Source organism: Lithobates pipiens, unplaced genomic scaffold, assembly GCF_037356315.1.
Source record: "Lithobates pipiens isolate NorthernLeopardFrog02 unplaced genomic scaffold, aLitPip1_a1.2 Scaffold_8, whole genome shotgun sequence".
In the NCBI taxonomy this organism is placed as follows: Eukaryota; Metazoa; Chordata; class Amphibia; order Anura; family Ranidae; genus Lithobates; species Lithobates pipiens.
The window spans coordinates 128,915,430-128,942,776 of NW_027507903.1; the positions used below are offsets into that span (position 1 = coordinate 128,915,430).

General features: G+C 42.8%; 1 protein-coding gene across 8 annotated transcripts in view; it reads left to right on the forward strand.

Moving 5' to 3' along the window:
* The first annotated feature begins 5,817 nt into the window (after positions 1–5,817).
* SBF1 (SET binding factor 1) overlaps positions 5,818–27,347 on the forward strand; it is a 169,414-nt gene continuing 147,884 nt past the window's right edge. For 7 of the 8 annotated variants that reach the window (XM_077472034.1, XM_077472037.1, XM_077472035.1 and 4 more), the window contains exon 1: positions 5,819–5,975. In XM_077472034.1, coding sequence (XP_077328160.1) covers positions 5,921–5,975 — 55 coding nt within the window. In that variant the 5' untranslated portion in view covers positions 5,819–5,920. Of the gene's footprint in view, positions 5,976–27,347 lie in introns of all 8 variants that reach the window. The other variant, XM_077472032.1, reaches the window with a different exon arrangement.

Here is a 27,347-nt window from a genome sequence, read left to right on the forward strand (position 1 = left end):
GAGCACTGATAAGTGGCGCTGATAGGCAGCACTGATGGACACTGATAGGCAGCATTGATGGGCACTGATAGGTGGCATTGATGGGCACTGATAGGGGACACTGATAGAGGGCACTGATTGGCAGCACTGTTTAGTGAGAATGATAGGGGGCATTGATGAGCTCTGATGGGCACCATTGATGGGCATTGATAGGTGGCATTGATGGGCACTAATAGGTGGCATTGATGAGCACTGATAAGTGGCACTGATAGGCGGCACTGATAGACACTGATAGGCAGCATTAATGAGCACTGATAAGTAGCACTGATAGGCAGCACTGATGGACACTGATAGGCAGCATTGATGAGCACTGATAGGTGGCACTGATAGTGGCACTGATGGACACTGATAGGTGACATTGATGGGCACTGATCGGTGGCACTGATGGGGCTGCACTGAATCAGGGCACTGATGATCAGTGTAAACAATGTACTAACAGTCGTGCTGGTTAACGGCTCTCCTTTCTTCACACATACACAGCGTGGGAAGAAAAGACTACAGATAACCGGCAAGTCTGTTTACATGTAATCAGCTGATCACATGGTAAAGGGCCGCTGTGATTGGCCCTTTACCATGATGCTGGATGCATGCCCCAGGCAGCACGTGGGAGGGAGGGTTCTGGGAGGATGTCCATGGATGCCCTCCCAGAACTGGAAGCCCAGGGCTTGGATGGAAGGGGGGGGGCCCTTCATGGTTTATTGCACCGGGGCCCTGAAAGTTCTAGTTAAGCCACTGGTAATGCATACATACGTTGTACCAAGCAGGACCAATGTAAGTATCTGATACAGATAATTCCTGGAATTCAACTTTAATCCAAGTCCAGGCAAAAGGGTGGTCCACTTGGTGGTCGATGTTTATGTTCGGAGAACTTGGAATTTGTAATTCCGAACTCAGATATTGGAACTCGAAATTTTGAATTTGTAATCCGGAACTTGGAATTTTGAATTCAGAACTGGGAATTTAGAATTCGGAAATCATAATTTGGAATTTAGAATTCAGAACTTGGAAATCAGAAATTGTAAATTGGAACTTGGAATTCAGAACATGGATTTAGGAATTCTGGAACTTGGAATTTGGAACTTGAATTTTGTAATTCACAACTTGAAACTTGAAATTGGGAACTTGGAATTCAGAAATTGAAATTGAGAGCTCGGAATTTGGAATTCAGAACTCGGAATTTGGAATTAGAAAATTGGAACTTGGAACTGGGAATTTGGAATGTTGGAGCATTGGAGCTTAGGTGAGTATCTTTCCCTTTAGTTCCACTTTAAGGACTAGTTCACACCAGATGCAGTCGAGTGTGTTTTTAACTGCTTCAGCCCCGGAAGATTTTACCCCCTTCCTGACCAGAGCACTTTTTGCGATTCGGCACTGCGTTGCTTTAACTGACAATTGCGTGCGAAATGGCTCCCAAACAAAATTGACATCCTTTTTTTCCCACAAATACAGCTTTCTTTTGGTGGTATTTGATCCCCTGCGGTTTTTATTTTTTTGCGCTATAAACAAAAAAAGAGCGACAATTTTGAAAAAACTCATTATTTTTTACATTTTGCTGCGTTTATAGATTGGTTTGCACAAAAGTTTCTGACTGTGGGGGGGGGCATGGCTAAGTGTCCCACGTCACTGATCTCTGCTCCCGATCACAGGCAGCAGAGATTAGTGACACTGTCACTAGGCAGAATGGGGAGATGCTTGTTTACATTAGCATCTCCCCGTTCTTCCTCCCGTGAGACGATCGCAGGTATCCCCACGGCGATCGAGTCCGCGGGACCTGTGACCCGACTCACGGAGGTCTCGGCCAGCACACACACGATGGCACGGCAGCCAATTTAAAGGGACTTACCTGTACGCCCATTTGCTTGTCTGTTCCATTCTGCTGACATACATCGGCGTGTGCCGGTCGAGAACCGGTTAATTTGCATCAAAAAGGCAAGCACACTGTTTTCTATGTATTCCAGTGGCCCTAGTTCAGTGATGGCGAACCTTGGCACCCCAGATGTTTGGGAACTACATTTCCCATGATGCTCAACTACACTGCAGAGTGTATGAGCATCATGGGAAATGTAGTTCCAAAACATCTGGGGTGCCAAGGTTCGCCATCACTGCCCTAGTTCACACCAGTGCAGTGTGTTTCAGTGAAATCAACCAAAGTAGAACTGGCTGATTTTTTTCTGCATGGAACGTATCTGGAACGTTGCAAAACGCATGGGAAACACACCAGAATGTATATAAACATAGCAGAATAGCACCGGAACACACATGTCTGGAATTAAGATGAAGAAAGAAATGGGGGGAAAAGCATCAAAAACATACTGGAATCAAAAACGCATGTAAATGTACATGCAGAAACGTATCCAGAACGCAGAAATGATGTGAAGTACCTGGAGATCTTAGGCTTCCCCCTCGGGAACTCAGGATTTGGAATTTTAAACTCAGAATTCAGAACTTGGAACTAAGAGATTCAGAATTTGGAACTCAAAATTTTAGATCTGGAATTGTAAACTCAGAATTTGGCAACGTGAGGGCCAGGAGGGGATGGTGCAAGTCACATTAGGGCCACACTGTCTGTTTGGGGATATACATCTGCACAGATGTCACACAGTGACCAGTGGCTGTGTCCATACAGCTGCTGCATCCCTGGGACATGAATGGGATAGCCTACACACGGATGCATGGATCACCTCTGCAGACCCTGTACGCAAAGATAGCGCCCCCCGCACAGATGTACGCATAGCTGCTCCCCTGCATTTGAGGCCAAAACATTGCACAGTGTACTTTCTTTCTCTAACTTTATTGAACTGTCAAAATTACATTTCACTCATTTCTGTGCACAGCAGCTCAGTTCAGGTGAGTGTCAAAAATTTGTGAAAACAGAAAACATAAAAGAGTTCTCAACAATCCAAAACGTTCCACCACCCAGGAGATGAGAGTTTCTGTGTGATTATCAGATTATTACCGAATGATTGGAACCGAACCATTATTACCAAATGGAAACTCTCATCTCCTTGGTGGTGGTGGTGTTGAAATTTTTTGAGAACTCTTTTATGTTTTTTAAGATTAATTTTTATTTTTATAGATACTGAATCCTTATTTCAGATTTTATATATTTAATTTTTTTGTTTTCACAAATTTTTAACACTCGCCTGTATTGTAATCACCCAGTACTCATTTGTATTGTATTGTATTTTGTTTTCACTGAACACCATTTTTAAGCATTTGTGGTTCATTTGGGACAAGCACGGCTTTTGTATTTGTATTCTTATGTTTTCTATGAAGATATCTCATGGTTTTGTCGCTGCTGTTCATTTATTCTGAATAGTTAGCACGTTATACCACTATACACTATAGCAGCTCAGGGGACATACTAAAGGGAATGACAGAATGGGATGCCCATATTGGTATGTCTCTTAAATTTGCCTACAAATGAGTTTATATTTTGCTTCCCGCTATAGTCTATGGGCATTTCCTTCTGTCATTCACCTTTGTCATGAGGCAAAAAGGAAGTTCAGGACAGCCGTACTCTGGAATATAGCCTTTATTTGTAAAAAGTCCAACATATACAAGTCACGGCAAAAAATGGGACAAACGAGCTGACGCGTTTTACACTTAACAGTGCTTAGTCATAGCTACCCTACCACCAAAAACAGTGCAATATATATACAAAAATATTTCAAACATGTGACTCCATGTGTAGTTAATTGAGTCTAATTACTCAATTAGATCTTCAATTTAAAGAAACCATTAATTAAAAAAAACGTGTTCAACGTGTGTGAGTTGGGAGAATAGACCTGAACATGTGAATTCAGTGCAAAGATGAAACAAATGCTTTTATAATTAATTCAATTAAATTTAAACCAACTAAAATAAAGTGCCTAAATAACTTATTTTGTTTTAATAAATTGTTCCAATGAACTGTGAGCTGTAAATATATCCAAAAAATATGTGAACACCTAAATAGTTGGTGAATAAATTAAATGAAATAAAAATGAAATGTGATAAGAATTAAACATTTGAATAAAATAAATTCACCTTTGTCATGCCATAGAAAACAAAATGAATCCCACCTAATTGCAATATTAAACATCGTCACTGATGTTTAAAAGTAGATTTGCTAAGGATTCATTTGATAAGTCTAAAGATTCTGTCACTAATTGAAATACTTTGTTTCCATTATTCTCTATGGGCATTCCATTTTGTTCCATGATTCTCTATGGGCATTCCAGTTTGTTTCCATTATTCTCTATGGGCATTTAATTTTGTTCCATTATTCTCTATGGCCATTCCATTTTGTTTCCATTATTCTCTATGGGCATTCCAGTTTGTTCCATTATTCTCTATGGGCATTCCATTTTGCTCCATTATTCTCTATGGGCATTCCATTTTGTTCCATTATTCTCTATGGGCATGCCATTGTGTTCCATTATTCTCTACGGGCATTCCATTTTGTTCCATTATTCTCTACGGGCATTCCATTTTGTTCCATTATTCTCTACGAGCATTCCATTGTGTTCCATTATTCTATATGGGCATTCCAGTTTGTTTACATTATTCTCTATGGGCATTCCAGTTTGTTTACATTATTCTCTATGGGCATTCCATTGTGTTCCATTATTCTCTATGGGCATTCCATTTTGTTTCCATTATTCTCTATGGGCATTCCATTGTGTTCCATTATTCTCTACGGGCATTCCAGTTTGTTTCCATTATTCTCTATGGGCATTCCAGTTTGTTTCCATTATTCTCTATGGGCATTCCATTGTGTTCCATTATTCTCTATGGGTATTCCATTTTGTTCCATTATTCTCTACGGACATTCCATTTTGTTCCATTATTCTTTATGGGCATTCCATTGTGTTCCATTATTCTATATGGGCATTCCAGTTCGTTTACATTATTCTCTATGGGCATTCCAGTTTGTTTCCATTATTCTCTATGGGCATTCCATTGTGTTCCATTATTCTCTAGGGGCATTCCATTTTGTTTCCATTAGTCTCTATGGGCATTCCAGTTTGTTCCATGATTTTCTATGGGCATTCCAGTTTGTTTTCATTATTCTCTATGGTCATTCCATTTTTCTCTATGGGCATTCCATTTTGTTCCATTATTCTCTATTGACATTCCATTTTGTTCCATTATTCTCTATGGGCATTCCATCTCCCTGTTAAAGTCTATGGGCATTCCATCTCCCTGTTAAAGTCTATGGGCATACCATCTCCCTGTGAAAGTCTATGGGCATTCCTTTCTGTCTTTCCACTTAGTATGTCCCCAGCTCCCGTTAGCCATTGCAACTTTCATCCAAGATTCACCTATTTTTTTAATAATTGAAAGCTATGTGAATCCCAAGAGCAACAATTGATAACTAGCCCCTTGTGTTACATGTACACATTACATAACATGCTTGCACTCAACACGAAAACTGTTTCCTATTCCAGTGCTCAGTCGGCGGTTTCCGGGAAATCTCAGCACTGATGAGCCAAAGGGTGGCCCCCTGACACTTGGCAGCCCCTCTTGTCATCTCACACGTCACCGCCCCCTAAGCCCCGCCCAATAACACTGCTACCGAAGCAGCGGCTCGCACATGACAGCGCCCCAGAAACGGCCACGCCTCCTAATTAGCTTATTGCGCGACCACCCCCACCCCATTCTTTCGCTAGCCCCGCCTTACTGCCATCTCGAAGTACATGTTCGGGGAAGTCCTCACCATTGACGTCTCGTTCTACGCCCTCCTCCTGACCCCGGCCCGCCCCCTTTACGTCACGCCTGTAGACCCCACCCTGTCAGTCCTGATTCGTGCATGCGCAATACCGGGCCGGTGCTGGCAGGAAAGATGGCGGCGGCGGGAGGAGTCCGGGGTTGAGAGAGCGGCCCGGGGAACGGGGACATGGCGAGATTGGCAGATTACTTCCTGCTGGTGGGATATGACCTGAACAAGAGAGGTGAGGATGGGAGGGGCTGAGGGTGGGGGGAAAGAATGTACACCCTAGGGTGGAGGAGGGATACCTGGGGGATGGAGGAGGAGAGGGGCTGACAGAGCCCAGCACCATCCTCCACTATACAATCACATACATAGATCTATATATAGAGGGCTTCTGTGTGACCCCAGCTGGTGCCATACAATGCACAAGGATCAAATTGTCTCCTCCATGTCATTCCTGGTACGTGTATGTGTGCCCGCTGTGATCATATTCCTGGTACATGGAGTATGTGTGCCCCCTGTGATCATATTCCTGGTACATGGAGTATGTGTGCCCCCTGTGATCATATTCCTGGTACATGGAGTATGTGTGCCCCCTGTGATCATATTCCTGGTACATGGAGTATGTGTGCCCCCTGTGATCATATTCCTGGTACATGGAGTATGTGTGCCCCCTGTGATCATATTCCTGGTACATGGAGTATGTGTGCCCCCTGTGATCATATTCCTGGTACATGGAGTATGTGTGCCCCCTGTGATCATATTCCTGGTACATGGAGTATGTGTGCCCCCTGTGATCATATTCCTGGTACATGGAGTATGTGTGCCCACTGTGATCACATTCCTGGTACATGGAATATGTGTGCCCGCTGTGATCTGGTCAGCAGCCCCAGGCTGTATGAAAACCCCAATTGATGGCATCACATATCACTGAATATGCTTATAGCTAAGAAAATCAGGTTCTGTTAATGTTTTTTACCTCTAGATCCCATCAGTGACAGCACTTCCTATTGTAGGCTGACAATACAGCGTTCTCTTCCTGCCATGTGAGCTTCAGCTTGAACCATGCATGCTTCCTGCAGACCAAATTATCAGCTCTGCAGCCAAGAGAAGGAGTGTGCATTAGAGGCTGACAACGCCAAGCCACTGCTAAGTAATAAGGAACAGTGTTGTCAGCCCACCATGTGACCTCCTTCACTGGGTCTGCCTCTTTGGTCCGCACATGCCGGCTCCCGCAGACTCGATAGTCAGCTCAGCACTGAAGTGAAGCAGCTTGCACGGCAGGCTGACAACGCTACTGCTAATTACATGCTTAACGTTGTCAGCCTCCAACAGGAAGTGCTGTCACTGGCAGGATCTACAGGTAAGAAACTTTGCAACAGGAAATGTGATTGGCCTAACCCCATATCTGCAGAGGAAAAAGGGTTAGCTTTAAAGCCCACATACAGCACTTCTGTGTCGCTGGGCGGCCCATGTTTATGTGTTGAGAGCGCACTCCCAGCACAAAGACAGCTCTTGGTCCAGATTACAGATCAGTGACTGGCATCTGATCACGCGACCGCTGTGACAGTGGTCCAATGATTGTCGATCCTCCCACCCTGGGGCATTCTGAGATGGGATTTAAAGCAGGCCTTTAGAGTTTGTTTACACAACCCATGTGGTTATATGCATTTGTAATGTATGTTGGCATTCCATTTTTTTATATATTTTTTTATTTTCTTCTTGTTGAGTTGCTTTTGTGTTCACGTGCGCTCCAATGGTCGCATGATTGCCAATTCTTCCTGCACATGGTCATTCAGGACTGTTGAATGCTGTTGTGGGCGGGGTTTAAAATGGGTTAAAAAAGGGGAAGGGGTTAAAAAAAACTACAGTGAAGCATAATGAAAAAACATACTTAAAAAAATAAAAAAAAAGGTTGTGGATGTACTTTAATATTCCACATATTGATGAGGAGGGTAAACCCTGAATACCCCACAGTATTCACCATTATTCATGTATTCCTTTGAAATGTAACCTCGCAGTTGGATTTGTGCTGAAACCATTCACATGCGTTATATACTGATAGGTGCGTGATGTGTTTTAGCCCTAGTTAACACTGAATGCGACTTTAAAACGTTCGACTTCACTTGAAATCGCACAATTTCAAAGCTGCATGTCAGTGTGACTTCAGGTGCGACTTGGCTGACATCTGTGTGACTTCATGCACAGATGTCTATGCAAGTCGCACTTGAAATCGCTAAAAGTAGTGCAGGATCTACTTTTTCAAATCAGCATTGCACCGATTTGCATAGTTCCATTGCCCACAATAGGGTGCGACCTGTCAGATTGCATGAGTCGCACCGGGGTGAACAAGGACTTAAAGCTGAACTGTATTGCTTGCCCTATCCCCTGCTCCAGAACTGTGCTCTTCTACCTGAAGCTCCGGTCTGTGGGCGGTCCCTCGGCCTCATCACATACAGTGCAGGGCTATTAACCCTTTATCGTTCAGAGAGGAGGCAAGCATGTGACCACAGCCTGAAATGCCTTAACACGGCAGCAGAGCTGGAATGTTTGCACGGATGGAGGGACCCTTCTAGGGCCAGGAATAAAGTATTAGGCCCCATGCACATGGGGTGTACTATAGCGTATGCTCGTGCAAGGGCCCATGAGGATGCCCAGGTGTTCCATGCATCGCTGTGTCAGCAGGGCTATTCAAGTCAGTTGGCACTCAGTGGCAGCACAGGCACGGCTACTGCTGTGTACAGACAGTATGCGCTCGGGGCTGTGCACCCGCAGGGATGTAAAACTGGGAACAGCGGTTGTGTCCAAATATACTTGAATAGGACAGGATGCAGGCAAAAACCTATCTGCTATAGTGTGCCCCATGTGAACGAGGCTTGGCGCCTTATCCCTGCCACCTCTAGACTAAAACAGCATTTAACCTGTTACATTTATCTAATTCCCAGAATTGAGCTTTTAATTATGGAAACCCGACAAGAGCTGTACTGTAGAATGTGGTTATAAACATGTATGACTTCACCAGCTGAACATGTATGTCCTGTGCAGCCATCATGGAGTTGTTTTACTAAAGGAAAATATACTGTACACTGCATTGGATGATAGAAATCAGATGAGCTCTCTCTCATTTCATATCTTCCCCTTGTTTCAGGTCTCGTTCCCCTCAGATCTAGAGCAAGTGCACAGTATATTTGCCTTTAGTAAATCCACCTCCTCATCTCTTCACCTTGGGGTTGTCCAGGAAAGTCTGGATCCTCCCCCTTTGATCACTCATTCTGGGGGTGTCTGTTAATTTCACACAATACGTATGATTTTCTATTACTTTGGCTTGCTTTTGTGTTGCATTTTCTTGCTTTTGAGCTAATTAGATAATTGGATTAGCTTCTGCCTAGCAACAGGCCTTCTTGGTATTCAAGTGTAACTGCAGGTATTCCCCCCCCCCCCCCCCATTTTTCTAAGGAGGGGTTAGAATCTCTGTCAAGTTTTTATTGCTGTCTGTGTCACCATTGGGGAGCTTTATACTCTTACTGATATCACACGTAACAACCATCTAAGCTTGTATTCACACTTGAGCAAGTTTGTGATTCTTGGAGTCTATTTTGCACCAATTGTGTTTCAGCAAATGGAAAGCTAATCAATAGGAGGAGGAGGCGGTTGTTGGGCTTGAAAACTGTGTCACCATAAGGCCCCATTCACACTTGTGCAACCTGAAAGCCACACGACTTTGCAGCGACTTGAAGCAATGCCTGTGTAATCCTGAGCTCTATGGACCTCAAGTAGTACAACTTGACTTGAAGTCGCACAGATATGAATGGTACTGATTGGAAATCATGGGGTATGACTTGTCATGCGACTCCCACGACGCAGGACAAGTTGCACAAGTGTGAATGGGGTCTAAATCTGCTCAGGCCAAACAAATTTGAGTGTGATGAATGTTGAGTGACAGATGGATTGGTCATAATAGAATAACATAGAAATCTGGTGTTTAGTATTGGAGATCACTCAGGTGTAATAGGGGCTTGGGTCTCATTAACATGTGCAGCCAGGGGGCCTGCATTTTCACCCCCCCCCCCTCGACTGCTCACATAAACAAGGTTGTGCAGCCACTCAGGGCTCTGCACATGTCACAATGAATTCTTTGCTTGAAGGGTTGCATTCAAGGGATTGGGGCTGTGATTGGCATTTTCAGAGTTAAAATGGGCATTGAGGAGGCGACATTGCCTCCTCCACCTCCCGTCAAATGCCTCTGAAAATTTTATTTACCTGTTTCCCTTCTGTTGTAAAGATCTCTCACTTCCTGTTGAGTCCGGAGACAGGAAGTAAAGAAAAATCTCCCCCAAAGGGACACAGCAAAAGGAAAAAATAAATGAAAGGAGTTTTACCCATTCTTTACTCTGTGTTTTACCACTGGGGAGGAAAGCAATTCACGAGACAGATGGGGATTTTCACAAGCTCCAGCATGGGAAGATTTGGGGAATTTGGAAAGCGTGAGGGGGTTTATCCTTTTATATACGTATACTATACACATTGTGTTGTTTATAGTAGTTATTCTGACATGTTCGTTCATTCCGCAGTCTTCCTGTGTGTACGTCTCCCTCATTCCTGGCTTTAATGTTTAGGTTTGCTGAGGCCTCACGCCTCCCTGTGTTCCCTGTTCTGTGTGTTGACAGCCTCTGGCAGTTACCTTGCTGGAACACGGCGAATTTCACTTCTCCAAACATACTTCATACTTTCAGCTTCCTGTCTAATCAGGTGCTCTGAGTGGTAAGGTAATAGCAATGCAAAACAGTTTTCAAGAACTTGTTTGTTGAAATGTGTCTTAATAGTGACACTAGAAGGACTCGCGCGGCCTACCAGGGTTTCAGATTTTTTTTTTATGGGCTCTGGACAGTGGTCTGGGGAGGCCTGTAATGCTGCACAGTGCTCTGGGTGGTGGTCTGTAATGCTGCACAGTGTTCTAGATGGTGGTCTGAGGAGGCCTGCAATTCTGCACAGTGCTCTGGGTGGTGGTCTTAGGAGGCCTGTAATGCAGTGCTCTGGCTGGTTGTCTGAGGAGGTCTGTAATGCTACACAGTCCTCTTGATGGTGGTCTAAGGAGGCCTGTAATTCTGCACAGTGCTCTGGGCGGTGGTCTGGGGAGGTCTGTAATGCTGCACAGTGCTCTGGGCAGTGGGCTCAGGTCTGAGGGATGTCCTGTAATGCACAGTACCCTGGATGCCACTGCCAGTGATCAGAGGAGGTCTGTAATGCACACGCATTGCTCTGGATGGACGGTGGTCTAAGGGGAGGCCTCACCTCAGGCATGCTGTAATTGTAATGTACACACTCACAGTGGGACTCTTGTTGGGGGTCGGGCGGCCTGTAATGCACAGTGCTGCTCTGGTCTCTGGCAGTCGTCACGGTTTGAGAACTCGGAGGCCTGTAATACTGGCTACACACAGTTGCTTGCTTGCTGGGAGCGGAAGCAGACGGAGCTCCATGGAAACCGGAAGTTGGCTCAGGAGGGTAAATGTCCCTGCCTCACGTTTTCGTTGATTAACGAAAACTGAATTGATTTTCGTCTTAGTTTACGCCAATGGACGAAAATGTGCTGTACTTTTCATTGAGTTTTCATCGCTGTAAAAATGGCACTGACTAAAATTTTGACAAACGATTTCACCGACGAAATAAACACTGGCACAATGGAAACATTTTGCCTCATCTGTGCCTTTAGAACGTCACTGAAATAGTGTGCATTAAGGTGAAAAACCGTGAGGGTTTACAACCCCTTTAAATGCAATGTGGGTGGGATATTACATGTAAATTAATGGAGGCTTTGCCTCCCTTTTATTCTAAGACACAGGCTGGAGGGGCTTGGCCCCACACCATGTTCTTTCCACAAAATAAGTATTTAAAGTGATTTGTAAACCTTCCTGTTTTTTATTTTTAAATAACAAAGCTACGCATGCTTCTGAGTCTAGTATTTGCATTCATAGACATCGATGCTAGACTCGGACCCCTCCCCGTCACTGGATTTGATTGACAGCAGCGGGAGCCGATTGCTGCACTGCTATCAATTTATCCAATCAAGAGCTGGGACCCTCTGCAGAGAGGGAGAGCGCCTCTCCACCGAGGGAATTATGGGGTTTAGGTAAGAAAAACGGGGGTGCTGGGGAGACAGTTGCTGTCAGAAGTTTCTTCACCTTAATGTATAGGATGTATTAAGGTGATAAAAACCCTTTTAGTTTTAAATATATTTGCATAATAGTTTAACCACTTGCAACCGCACACCATGAAAAGACGGCTGGGCAGCGTGGCTCTTGTTCTGGGTGGATGTCATATGACAGCCTCCCAGAATGACCCCTCTTGCGTGCCCCCGGGGGCACACAAGTGCCAGCAATCAGTGGCCATCAGTGAAGCCAGTCAGTGCTGCCCATCAATGCCACCCATCAGTGCCATCACTCGCATACAGAAATTAGAAGGGACAATGTAAACTAAACAGTGTGTGTTTAATATCACTTTAACTGGAGTAGACAAAAGCATGGTGGTGACTTTAGCTGTGTATTCTGGCAGGGGGTTCCCAGATAACAAGACTTGATTATAAGTGATGGAATTGGGGCCAAAAAAAAAATGCTCCGGCAGGCCGTAAAATTTTGATTAACATAAAATTTGAGATGGATATTTGTTCTCAGTTATGATTTACATGTTGTCTCCTGCACACCTCTAAAGGTGCTTGTTCCATTAATTTGATCGTAGGGTCTCAATCACATGGGCATACTATAGATTACACTTGTGTGGGTGCCGTGTTTGCTCACATAGGGATGCGCAGGGGTTCGGTGTATTCTGGTGTAGGCGGTCCACCTCAATATAAGTGGCTACACGGACATTGCTCCCAATTTGACAGCCATGCGATTGCGCGGCCCTTAACACATAGCTGTCAAATTGGGAGCACTGGCCGTGTCTGTGCAGCCACTGCATCCTATATAAAATGAATAGGGCTGCCTGCAAGGGGAGGCACAGAACTCCTGTGCATCCTTCTGAGGGCAAACAGTCTTGCATGTGTGTATGCTATAGTACATCCATGTAACGAGGAGTAACACTGGGCTGTTTTCTGACACCAGGGTGTAAAAAAAAAAAAAAAAAAAAAAAAAAAAAAAGATTCCAGCTGCCATGTTATTAAGCGCTGCCCAAACTGTTGGCTCTATATAAATCCTGTATAATACTAATAATTTAGCAAATTAGAAAATTCAATCTTCTACTTTTTTTTTTCATCTGCTCCATTGGACTTTATTTATCAAAGCATCTGAAACGGAAAAACAAAGTTAGTCTTCTCCAGGCAAGCAATTGATTATCACTCTCATTCTTCTGCATTCAGAGACTGGAAGGGGAGCGTTTGGCTTCCATGGCAACAAGGACAGTTTTTCTGTCATAGTCTTTCAATATTTAAAAGCTACAAGTATGGTGTAACTTTGGAATGGCTACCGGTAGAAGATGGAGACCTGCTGCAGAACACTAAAACAAAACATTTTATACTTTAATCTGGAAAGAGATTTCTTGTAAAGGAGCATGCGCCTTTTTGAAAACCTGGCCACAGTCTTTTTGACCATACGGTTTCCCTGAAGTTCCCGCACCCATGATTGCGCTGAGGGCTGAGATACGGAATGAGTATGAGGAACTCAGAGCTGCGTTGTCATTGCAAAGTGACTGGTAGGAGCACAATACATTTTGTGGCATATCTTCGTTCTGTACTTCCAGCATATTTAAAGGGACAAATTGTTGGGAATTTTGCATATATTCCATAGATCTTCTGCAGATGTGTTATTCCTTTTTTACGTAGACATACAATTTTAATTTTTAAATTAAAAATAAATCTGGGCTTGAAAATCAGAAACCTTTTTATACAAGTAGATGCCATTGCTAAAACTCTTCATTGGAAAGTGTACAAACTTTCGCATTGGTATTTTACCAATTGCTTTGCACAATATTAACCTCTTCCCGCCTAGCATACACACTTATGTACCCTCGCGGATTTGGGTCTTTATCCATGGGGCAGCAAGTATGCACTACTTTGTGCTGAGGGTGGCAGCAACCACACACTCTCAGCATGGAGACCAAGCTGTTACGGACGTAGTAACAAACAGGAATTGGGAGGACCGGCTCCCGATCACCTGATCACTGTGATAGCCTGTGATTTGCTGTCTATAGGCTACAGCCTGCTCCTGGTTTTTTTTCTCCTTGAATTGGGACTAAGATGAATTCCATTTTTTTTTCTCCTTGCTAGAGGGGAAAATAAAAAATATGTGTAAAAAAACAACAAAAGGATAAAATAATGCAGGTAAAATCGTTAGTTCATTGTTAGGTCATCAGAGGACAAGAGGGCACTCTTTATTCTTTTATTCTTTCCTAAATACACATAAACTAACTGGATACTTATATTTATAGGTAAAGTTGATCCAGGGAATATGTGATTGCTTGTTGGGGGTTCAGGAAGGATTTTTTTCCCGCTGGAGCAAATTGGATAATGCTTTAATGCAGGAGTGCCCAACCTTTTGAAGAGCGAGGGCCACTTGATAACCAGTCGTGGGCCACAATGAGTGGACTATGCTTATGCAAAGTGGACAATGATACAGCCCACTCTGCGCTATGGGCCCTCCAATCAAATCTGCTCAGATGGAAGGGAACGGACCCCCCCCCCCCCCGTCTTCTTTTTTTTTTTTTGCGGATCAGATTGGAGGTAGGCGGGTGTAAATGGACAGTAGTTCGTTTACATCTGCCTCTCCATAGAGGTGAGTAGAGGGTCTAATTTTGTCGGATCAATTGTGCGAAAGGGGTCTAAGGCTGCTTTCAAGCTGATGCGCAGGGGGGTTTACCCCAGCGCAGTGCACCTATGGCTTTCCCGGCCACTGGTTGGGCACCCCTGCTTTTAATGTTTTTTTTTGTTTTGTTTTGCCGTCCTTTGGATCAACTGTGGGTATTGGATAGTGTATATGGAGGTTTTGTTTGTGTGCGTGTGTTGTGTGGTTATTTTTTTTCTATGTTGGTTGAACTGGTTGGGCTAGTGTCTTTTTTTTTTTTTTTTTTTTTTTTTTTCCAACTAGATTATCTATGTAACTAAATGTTACAAGGAATATAACTATGAAGTGTGTCTAAATAGTTTGGTTAATGGTATCAGAAAACAAACAATACAGAAGATGCAATCAAATTATCTTTATTGGCCTTCAAAATAATCTCCATCCTTCAAAAAAAAACACTTGGCAACGTTCATAAAGCTTCTGGAAACTGTTAGCAACGGCCTCTTTAGGAATGGATCACAGAACTGCTGTCATACATTCTTGGATGATGCCATCATTGTCGAAGAAGATGATCAACATTGTCTTGACTTTTGACTTTTGCAGGCAACTCTTTTTGGGTTGCGGGGAAGACAGTGAACACCATTGCATCGATTGCCGCTTGGCTTCCGGTTCTAACTGATAGCACAGGTCTCATCTCCTGTGACGTTGGTTCACAAACCAGGAACAGATCCTCCGCTTGCCCAAATCTTTGCGGACCATGGTGCATGCTGTGTCCTAGCTAATGCCCAATTCCTCCACCATCTATCTAGAGTGAGTCACCAATCTCGTACCAGCATTTGTCACTTTTTTGCTTGAGCATGTCTGAAGTTCAGCTTGTCAATGGCCACCCCAAACATGGCTCATCCTCATTTGTCTCCTTTGCATTGCGAAAGCAATTAAACCAGACGTAAACACATTCTCTACTCATGGCTCATGTCCCATACACTTGCACCATCGTTTCACACATCACCGTTTTCTCAAATTGGTAGCAGAACTTGATATTCACTCCATTGCACCGTGACCCTACCTCTCACACTGACTACATTCAACTGCCCGCAGCTGCTTGTTTACCCTGACGGTCATGTGTACTCCACACTAGGTGGTGCTTCTCTGATAGCCATGTGCATGTGCTAGCAACAGGCCCATGTTACCGGTGAGATATCGGACCATTCACAGAACTTTTTAGACACACCTCATATGTAACTATGTTAGGATCAAAGGTCATACTTAGAGTAAAAGTCAAGGTCCATGTATTCTAAGTAGGATTAAGGGGGGGAAAAGGACTTTTAATTTAGTATCAGTTGTAGTATGTTTTAAGTAGAGGAAAAAAAGCAAAATGCGCCCTATGGTTCCTTGGCCCTACTGTGGGTACAAATTGCGTTCAAGCATTAAGATTTTGTTTTACTTTCATGATGAAGAGGTTAAACTTTGGAAGGAGAATATAAACATATAAAATAAGGTATGGGATTAAAATAACTTGCCCATCTTAATATGAGGAACCTAATATAGGGCTTTTGAATAGCGAGAATGCAGACAATATATTCATAGTGATGTATTGAGTATTTATTGTATTGTTTGCTGTATGGGCCCCTGAGAATTTGAAGATTCTGGGCAGATTAGAGGATTTTACATGCTTTGACGCCATTGAAAAGATCTAAAAATATACATTGTGTTTTCTTTTTACTTTCTCTTTCCAAACGGATTATTCCCTTTGCATTGCTCTTGGTATTAAAGGTATGCATCGTGCTTCTTCTTTCTTGTATGTTAAAATTAATTCTTTATTAACCACCTTGGTCGGTGCCATAAGTACCATTATTTGTTGAGGACATCGAGCTGGGATCAGTTGAAACACAGCAGGTCAAGAAGGGCCTTAAGGTAGTTGTTAATCCCCGATTGTCACTTTTACCTATAGGTAAGCCTAGAATAAGGCTTACCTATAGGTAGTGGAAATATCTCCTAAACATGCACTGTTTAGGAGATATTTACCTTGTAGTGCGCCAGTGAGGTCGTGGGCGCAATGTGCTGTGAAGAAACGGACCTCCGTGCCGTTTCTTCACTCGCAAGTGCTGTGATTGACGGCTCCTGCGCACATGTGCAGGAGTGACGTTAAGTGGCACCGGCCAGTCACAGAGCCGGAGTTCGTGTCCCCAGGGGCAAAAGGGGGGAGGATGCGGCCACTGGCGAGGACAGCGAGGGCTTCGTTTGCAGGTACGTGCCACATAATGGGCTAGTATGCGACGCATCCTTGTCCATTATGCTTTTAATTTGCAGGGATAAAAAGAGGAAGTAAAACCTATCAGGGTTTACTTCCTCTTGAATTGGGAAGTAATTTACCTATATAGTGTGTACCCAAGCTTTATAAGAAATTCCGTACGATTGCTTGATTTTCGTATAGTGTGTACACAACTTTCGACATCCGATTCAAACTTTCCTAACGTAAATTTCCAAAGGAAACGCCACAATTTTCATTTAATGTGTACTGTTTTTGCACGAGAAAAATCATATACGAAAGACTGCCCATGTTTAGAAACAATAAACCACAAAAAGATGAAGCCTTTGTCGTGCAAGAACCTTTTTTCCTTCCTTGGTTTTGGCTTGCTTTCGAAGAGCGGACGATTGTTCGCCCAATTTCCTTTGTGTACCCAGCTTTACTTTATGGCCATGCTTTCTTTTAGATTCCTAAAGGCCAATCCAACAAAAACTGATATCCTACTTTGGGTTCATAGCAGCCCGTGTGACTTCTTATATTTCTCCTGGTGAGATCTCCGACTGTCGCTTCCTATCTCTACCCATCTGTTTCAGCTCTTTATTATAATGGATTCTCTTTCACTGCTGTGCTTTCCATTTAGTTTATATTATGGAGCATGCAGCAACAGAAGGACAAGTATTATTTGTAATGCCTTGATATGGAGGGATAGACCAAGATCAAGAGGGTTCTTGTAATGAGTGCCGTAAGAGATGAAAGACGTCATTCGATAAATCAGCCCACTGGGTTATTACCTTTTTGTAGAATAATTATTTTACTGTTATTATGTAAGTGGCATATGTTTGATAATATATACAGTATATCACAAAAGTGAGTACACCCCTCACATTTTTGTAATCTTATATATTTTCATGTGACAACACTGAAAAAAATGACACTGCTGCAATGTAAAGTAGTGAGTCTACAGCTTGTATATGTATTTGTTCCCTCAAAATAACGCAACACACAGCCATTAATGTCTAAACTGCTGGCAGCAAAAGTGAGTACCAAACCAAAGTGTAGCGCTTAACAAAGTTATGAATAGTCTAGTTAGTGCATCATCATACAGTTTAACCAAAACACCTTAAGTGTGACAATTCTTGAAAACTTGCATAGAAATAAAAAATACAGTCCAAACGAATAAAAATAAATTAAAAGTCTCTATGTGAGGAGTTGATCCAGTCCAAACGTGAAATACAGGTCACCATCCACCTTCTTAAATGAGACTAGCATGCAGGCACCCTGTGATGTTCCCGTCACCTTTAGAATTAAAGGCTTACCGGATAGTATGGATCCAAACGAATCTATATTCGAAGGATCATACAAGCTTATGACTTAGAAGCCAAAATTTGCAGGTGTAGATTTTCAAGGAAGTATCAACTCAGACTCCTCATAAAGTTGTCCCAACTAGTTGTTAAATCCACATCAGTATACTCCAGCTCAAAATGTTGAAATGTAACCAAAGAAATCAAGCGCTTAATCCATAAAAACAGTGCTACAGCAGTAGTCCCGACGCGTTTCGTCCTCTACAGACGTCATCTGGGGTAGCACTACACTGTAGCATCATCACTTATATAGTAAACAGTCAATTTGGGCGAGAATTCCATCTGCCTGTGTCACCGCGTGTCATTTCCGGTTTAAGATGGCGCCCGGCGTGCGTTCCACGCCTCATTACAATGTTACAGCATGTATCAGCAGACAGACCATGCCCAAACATGTGTAAAATAAACCAATAAATGAAAACTAGGTTGGCCCAAACATTAGAAACATACCCAACGTAAAAATTAGCCAGACGTTGTGATTTATTCCACTCTGTAATACCGTTAGTAGTGTTTCCGGGTCATGATTAAACGCATAAGGGGCATGGGTACGGATCCAATCATTATCATACCCAGCCACCTATGCCGACAAAGCCACACCCACCACAGGGAGGCACCAACACAGTGGGCGTGTCGTACATAGAGAGCACTGATGCCCCCGTCAAGCGGCGATGGAACGCACCGCGTACCGGAAGCACCAGCACCACACGCACGTCCGACGCAAGGGGCGGCGTAAGAGGAAATACGTCACAACCCATCGGAGAGCGTCGAACATCGGAAGTGACGTGAACGGAAGGTACAACACATCCGGCCAGGATGTATCCGACAACAGGAAGTGATGTAATGAAAATACATCATCTCCGGTGTCAAGTGGGACATATGTAAACATACGCCGGACCATACATCCTAGAGGGGATGTACATTTAAGTACACCCATACTAATAAGTATGGGATGGGAACGATTATGTATATGTAATGAAAAGATGTTTTTAAAACAATCTTTATACAAAATATATATCAGCACCGACACAACACATGCCCGGACAAGCACTGTGACAAGTACTGATAGCACCTAAGGCAGATAGAATTCTGTCCCAAGACCAATATTATTAGTATAACATAAACAGCAATAATAGAAAGGCTGCCACTTACATAAAAATCAAAAAATCAAAAAATGTTAAAACAGATAAACAAATTAAAATAAAGCACTAAAATAAAATATTATCAATGTGCATATTAACCATTATTAATGAAGGCATTAATATCCCATTCTATGTTCAAACCAAATGGCGAGTAAGAACGAATCAAATATATCCAGTAGGTTTCTAATCTGGAAACACCCCGAGTCATAGCACCCCCCCTCCACGGAGGTGTATATTTGTCAATAGCTAAAAATTGGGTACCTGTTGGGTCACTGTTATGATGTTCCCTATAGTGTCTCGGGACAGTGTGTTTAGAGACCTTACTCTTTATTAAGGCTATGTGTTCCCCCACTCTAATCGCAAACGTCCTTGTCGTCCTCCCCACATATTGTTTACCACACGGGCAAGTGATCAGATATACTACATACCGGGTACTACAGGTACAAAATGATTTTATAGTATGTGTTCTATTAGTTGTTGTTGATACAAACTCAGTTGTTTTATGTCTCCCAGCTATATTAAACTGACATACCACACATTTTTTGCAAGGATAAAAACCTGTTAGATTGTGAAAAAATGACACTGCTGCAATGTAAAGTAGTGAGTCTACAGCTTGTATATGTATTTGTTCCCTCAAAATAACGCAACACACAGCCATTAATGTCTAAACTGCTGGCAGCAAAAGTGAGTACACCCCTAAGGGAAAATGTCCAAATTGGGCCCAATTAACCATTTTCCTGCTCCAGTGTCATGTGAGTCATTAGTGTTACAAGGTCTCAGGTGTAAATGGGGAGCAGGTGTGTAAAATTTGGTGTTATCGCTCTCATACTGATCACTGGAAGTTCAACATGGCACCTCATGGCAAACAACTCTGAGGATCTGAAAAAAAGAATTGTTGCGCTACATAAAGATGGCCTAGGTTATAAGAAGAGGCTGTCAAGCGTGTGTGGTGGCAACCAGGTGAGGAGTACAAGCATGGTGTTGAGGGTGTCATGGTCTGGGGCTGCATGAGTGCTGCCGCCACTGGGGAGCTAGAGTTCATTGAGGGAACCATGAATGCCAACATGTACTGTGACATACTGAAGCAGAACATGATGCCCTCCCTTCAGAGACTGTGCCGCAGGGCAGTATTCCAACATAATGACCCCAAACACACCTCCAAGACGACCACTGCCTTACTAAAGAAGCTGAGGTGATGGACTGCCCAAGCATGTCTCCAGACCTAAACCCTATTGAGGATCTGCGGGGCAGCCACAAACGGTGGAGGAGCGCAAGGTCTCTAACATCCACCAGCTCTGGGACGTCATCATGAAGGAGTGGAAGAGGACTCCAGTGGCAACCTGTGAAGCTCTGGTGAACTCCATGCCCAAGAGGGCTAAGGCAGTGCTGGAAAATAATGGTGGCCACACAAAATATTGACAATTTGGACGTCTGTATTTTAGGCAAGGCAGTAGACGAAATTGGCAATGGGTACAATGTCATTTTAAATGTATATTGAAAGCAAACTATAATTGTTTTGTGTCAGTTTATTTAAAGTGATTGTAAACATTTCTTTTTTTTTTTTTCTTTAAATAACAAACGTGTCTATACTTACCTGATAGAGCAGCACTCATAGAATGCATTAAATTGAAAAACCTTGAAGTGATTTAAACGATCACCTTGTAAAACAACCTATTTCGTTTAAAATAGAAATGAAAAGCAACATATTTTTGTATAGATGTAAAAAAAAATTATAAATACCCCTTTTCTCCTTTTTTGTAAATTATCACATTCCCTCTGTTCTCAGCTGCATACGAGCTGGGGGAGGAGAAGCATCAGCACATTGAGCTTCCCAGGGAATGGCTGTGCAGGAGTGGCAGGTCAGAACAAGTCTGATCATTAAAGGAGAGTACACCGAGTTCCCAGCATAGCTAGAGAACTGATCACGATGTGCTCTCCTGCATAGTATGGTCAGTTTCTACTAGGAGAACAGAGGGACTAGCAGGAACACCAGGGATTGCACACATAATAAGCAATACAAAAAGAATAGGATATTTTCTTACACAGAAATATGAAATGTTGGGGGTAACAAACACTTTAAGGCTTTACAACCACTTTTCCAAACGGCCGATAAGAGAAAAGGGGGTCGGTAAAATGCAAGTGCTTTTACCATGAATTCGCATCCTTTTTTTTATGTTTTCTTTGATTTTGTGACCATTTTACCATGATCTACTGTGCTTATGGTGTGTTTTCCATAGGTCATCTGACGCAAAACCACATCAAAAACATAACACGGGTGCCAATAATAGCCGACGATAAATTCATATTAATTTAAATTGATGATATGAATTAAAATGTCCAAATATAATGCAATTGTATATAAAAATATAAATATTTTTAAAAACTGTCGTTTTCGGCCAAGTGCATCCTGTGTTTTTGGTTTTGTCACCAAAATTTCCATTCGGTGCACCCTTTATTGGTAAGCCCTGATATGATATAAAAGTCGGTTGTTAATGCTGAACTCCAGTCTTTAAACCTGGTACACTCGGGCCAAATATCGACTGGTTCAACAGAAACTGGCTGACATTCGGCCCAAATGTACAGCAGCCTGTCCGCTAGAAGCTGGCCGAACGTCTGGCTTCTGTCGAAGGGGCATGCTGGGAAAACAGTAACTGATCTGCATCCAATCTCTGACCAGTGTGTTTTGGCGTGGGGAAGTCCCCCTGGCAGGACTCAATAAATTAGTGGGGAAAGTATGGTACAAACATACAGCGAGCGCTTCCGTTTCTTTTTTTTTTTTTTGTTCTTTTTTTGTAGTTGCACAGGCTCCTCCCCGTTTATTTTATTTATTTATCACTTATTCTAATTTTACTGCACACTGAGTTTTTTTATTTAAAATTTCATTATCATGTTAATGAGAGCAGCAATCGGGGGAGGCCATGGAAAGCTCTATTTTGATAGGGTCACAGAATCAAAGCCCATATTACTCTCTGTTCCTCTGTCAGTACAAGCAAAGTGTCCCCATGTTGTATGTAGTCACTGTGTGTGTCTGCACTGTTCTCTGAGGCTACAGCGTGATGTGCGCAGTCTGGTGTCACATGATTCAAATCCTCAGTGATGCAATGTCACCTGGAAATGGTGCCAAGAATGTTGGGAAGTGTAGTATCCCCAGTTGTTCAGGGGATTTCCTGAATGCAAGTTGAAGAGCAGATGAAACCCACCGACCACATCTCTTTAGATTTACAGCAATAGTGCTGACCAGTGGTTTAAAATGCAGTTTTATTACAATCTTCCAAGGTGAGGCACATTTTATACATTACATTAATGTAAACGGGGTTGAGTAGAGCTAGTGCATTAAAGTGGAGTTCTACCCAAAAGTGGAACTTCCGCTTTAAGCACCCCTCGTCCCTTACATGCCACCTTTGGCATGTCCTATTTTTATATTTTATTTTTATATTATTATAATTTTATTTTATTTATATTATTAGAATTATTTTTTTTTTTTTGGCGGGGGGGGGGGGGGGGGAGTGGGAACCTGGTTTTGACAAAATCCACATTAAAAACGCTATGCTATCAAAGGTGTAAGCATAAAGCCTCTGAACTGGTAAAAATATATCCCCTACAACATGGTAATAATAATGTATAAAATATATGATGAAAAATATATAAAATAATAAGTGCTTAATAGCCAAATAATAAAGTGACATGAATGCACATTGGCACTTTATTATTTGGCTATTAAGCACTTGTTGATTTATATATTTTTCATCATATATTTTATATATTTTTACTGCGGTGTAGAGGATATATTTCTTACCAGTTCAGAGGCTTTATGCTTATACCTTTTTGATAGCGCAGTGTTTTTAATGTGATTTTAGTACTTTTACGTAGTTTATAAGACATGTTTACCGCTTGCAGCTGATTCAAAGAGGATTTATTGGTTTATTATTGTTAGCGGAGGCTCATATGACGTTCTATATAATTTTAACCTGGTTTTGACAGGTTTTGCCTGTCACACATCCTGCTTCCGTCACTTGGCTGCCTAGGCGGCGACTCCTCTCCTCCTAGGTGGCCCTTCCCTCTCTGAAATCTTCTGGGACACGTGGCCAGGAGAGCACAGTGTGACTCGCGCTTGCGCAGTGCGTGGCCGGCTGTGAGGTTGCAAGCTATCACAGCTAGGTGTCCACGGCAGTAATGATGGCGCTGCAGAGAGGAGGGGGAGAGCAGCGAGGCTTCAGGCGGCCGCATTGCTTGACCGCGCGACAGGTGAGTGTGTTTATTTATTTAAAAGTCAGCAGCTACCCTTTTTGTAGCTGCTGACTTTTAATAAACTTTCAAAACAGTGGAACTCCATATGGATTACAGAAGGATAGACCTTAGTTGTACTTTAAAGTGTTAGTTCACCTTTTTAAATGTAAAGATAAACTGGCATTTGGACATCCTCCCCACCCTGCCGATCCCCACTTACCTCCGGGGTTGCCGAACTGTCAGCACTGCAGCCGCTCCATCGGTTGGGGGATTTGAAATCGCCGCTCATCTCTCTCTTCTCTATTAGCGCTTCCAGGACAGAACAGAGGGATTCCAATTGGTCAGGGGCAGGGCTGTAAAGGGTAGCCAGTGTTCACCTTTACATTTGTTCTGTAAGGGTGAACTAACCCTTTAGGCCTGGTTCACACCTATGCATTGTTTAGTGTGTTTCTGCAAAACTGAAAACGCACTAAAAGTGCATTTAACATGACATGTTCACATCCGTGCAATTTTATGGAAAGGTCCAGGGACCAGCAGGTTGTGTTTTTGGTTCCATAGACTTCAAGGGATGAAAAACGCAAAATGCACCCGGAATGAGCATCAACTGCAATCTGCATAGGTGTGAACCAGGCCTAAAGAAGAACACTGGATATTTCTGCCCAACTGATAATTGGTGGTGTCTTGCAGTGCAAGGCTTCATTCGGACAGGGGTTGACATTTTGTTCAACATGCAGGCTGTGTTTATTAATACTCCTGCACTGGGCAGTATTCCAACATAATGACCCCAAACACACCTTCAAGACGACCACTGCATTACTAAAGAAGCTGAGGTGATGGACTGGCCAAGCATGTCTCCAGACCTAAACCCTATTGAGGATCTGTGGGGCAGCCACAAACGGAGGAGGAGCGCAGGGTCTCTAACATCCACCAGCTCCATGATGTTGTTATGGAGGAGTGGAAGAGGACTCCAGTGGCAACCTGTGACGTTCTGGTGAACTCCATGCCCAAGAGGGTTAAGGCAGTGCTGGAAAATAATGGTGCACCCGGAAAGAGCATCAATTGCAATCTGCATAGGTGTGAACCAGACCTAAAGAAGAACACTGAATATTTCTGCCCAACTGATAATTGGTGGGGTCTTGCAGTGCAAGGCTTCATTCGGACAGGGGTTGACATTTTGTTCTGCATGCAGGCTGTGTTTATTAATACTCCTGCATCTGTTCCGACCTGCACACAGGCAGGCTATAGAGGTGGATGCAGGAGAAGCTGCTGATTGGGCAAAGCCATGGATCTGAATGGGTGTCAGTGCCTATCTAAATGAAGCCTAACCTACAAACCCTTTTATAACTCAATTACTTCCCATCATATGGTGAAAATACCATAGTATTAGCATACCAATTTAATGATGCATGTTTTTTTTTAATCTGTAAACGACTGACAATTTAGACGATTTATTTAGATTCTGCCCAATTACTAATACTGCGGCACGTAATGTCAACTTCGTGATTAAAGACTTGGAATGCAAGATACTTTAATAGTGTAATCATGGCCTTTACCACGATGACTACCTTGAGGAGTAGGCTGCTACCTTTTTGTGTAGTACATCTAATTAGTTTTACAGGGAACCATGTTCCTAGCCGCATACATTACTGTCGTCAGGCATGCAGCTGTCACCAAAAATAGCTCTGGTCCCGTTTCTGGTTTGGTGTGCTATGCTGGCGACGTGTGTGTACTAAACAAGCCGATCCCTTTGAAACGAACTGGATGCCGTTAGAAATTGGTGGATTTATAAAGGGATGTAAGAGTTTCTGCTGAGTTTTCTATGTTTCCTAAAAAAGAAAAAAAAAACGGCGTCCTGTCTACACCACGAAATTGTAACACACCAAGTTATGAGGCTGCAATTACATTGCAGTCCCAGCTCGGTAATTTTATGTACACAACTACTATGACTACATACACAGGATGCATTTGTACAGTTAAGAGTGATACTATCTAGTTGTGGTGACTGCATCTCTTAACGTGAAGTTCCTGGTTGCTATACCGTTTATTTGTATTCTTGTTTTCTTCAGTACTGATGTTTTGTTCTAATAATGAAATGATCATTGTTTGGCCTTGTGTTTATATCCTGTGTATGCTTAGCTGCGTGAGGCAGAATGCCTTTTATAGTAGAGGATCTTTCTGGCTGGGACCCAAATTACACCTGTGAATCGGGTTTTAGGTCAGGGTTTGCGATATGATTTGAGCGATTCATTGAGTTTTACAAGCAAATAGCTTTTACCTTGAAACATGTGATCTTATAAAAGTTTCAGGCCAACCAATAAGATATGCACACTAGGCCACCTTGAGACTGTGGCTGCTTACATCTGAGGACACCATGTTGTTCGCTGGCTACTTGATGCTTTTCTTGTTCAATATATTTGGTTAAAGCTTTAAAGTACAAAGCAAGAAATGTAAACCATTGTGTGTCCATTTTATAATTGCATAGCATAAATGAGGTCTTCTCTGTGAAAGAGAGAGAGATTCCAAGGGATCTTTTGACCTTTTCATAAGAGGTGAGAATGGGAGTATCAATGGTAGATAAAACCGTTCAGCCATGAAAACCATGACAAATGTTAGTCTTTAACCTCTTTGTGCCAACGCCTCCCGGCCCTTTAAAAGGTTTCAGTTGGCGGGAGGTGGGGTTTATGATTATGTGACTGTCACGATTGGCTGTCACAGCAATCACATAGTCAGAAAGCTGCTGATTGTGAGAAACAATCAGGAGCTTTCCGTTAGCCGCCAGTAACTGTGTCGGGGGCGCGCACTCTTTGGCACAGCTGTGTCTGCAAATTGGTACGCAAATACGCAGGTGCTCAACGCCAAGGCCCACCTGCCAAGAGCTTGTATACTTGCGTACTGCTGGTGCTTAGGGATTAAAGTAGAATTCCACCCTAAACATAACTAGTCTTAATACTCATTCCACCCCTTCGCCACCCCCAACACTTATGCGAACTAACCTGTGTAAATAAGATGTATATGCTTGCTTATTTTCAGCCCACTCCCATCTGGTCACGTGATCTGGCACCCCCATGTCAGCCAACAGCAGCTACAATGGAGAGGAGGGATTGTGGACAATGGCTTGGAACATAAGAGCCTTTGGGTGACGTCATTGCTCCAGACTTTAGAAGCCATTGTCGAGTGCTTTCTCCTCTCCCCTATGGCCACCACTGCCTGACACAGGGGATCCCATGACCGTATTGTAGTCTATTTTATTTTTTAAATCTTTAATTGTTTTATTATTATTTAAGGCACTTATAGCGCTGTCAATTTATGCAGCACTTTACATATACATTGTACATTCACATCATTTATATTATTATTATTATTCATTGTTTTTATATTCTTTTTATCGTGTTTTAATCTTTTAAAACCTTCTAGTTGTTGGGAGTCTCTCTCTATCGACCAGGCTGACCAGACATTATGGCATTTTTCAACTTTTGTCTTGATCAGGGGCTACTAATCCATCCATTTGCTTTTTGTCATTAACATTAAGTATCTCTAGCTATTCTGTTAATGTAAGCTCTCCAGAAGATTTCTAGTATCTAGGAATTGCTTTGCAAGCAGTGAAAATAAAATATCTTAACATGGACCCCTTGGTCGCTGAAAATGATTGCGGAGGAGATGTTAAAGATGAAATTGCCAACTGTCTGTAGAAACGCATCCCGAAACCAACAGAAAACCTCCTACTGTGCTTTACTGTTGCCTTCAGATCATCCATGGAGCATTCTCCAGCCCTTCAGCAGACAAACTGCCTCCTGTTAGAGCCACAGATTTCTACATATTTCTCATTAGCCCAGAGCCATTTTCTAACCCCCCTCCTTGTGTTTTGTGTGTAGC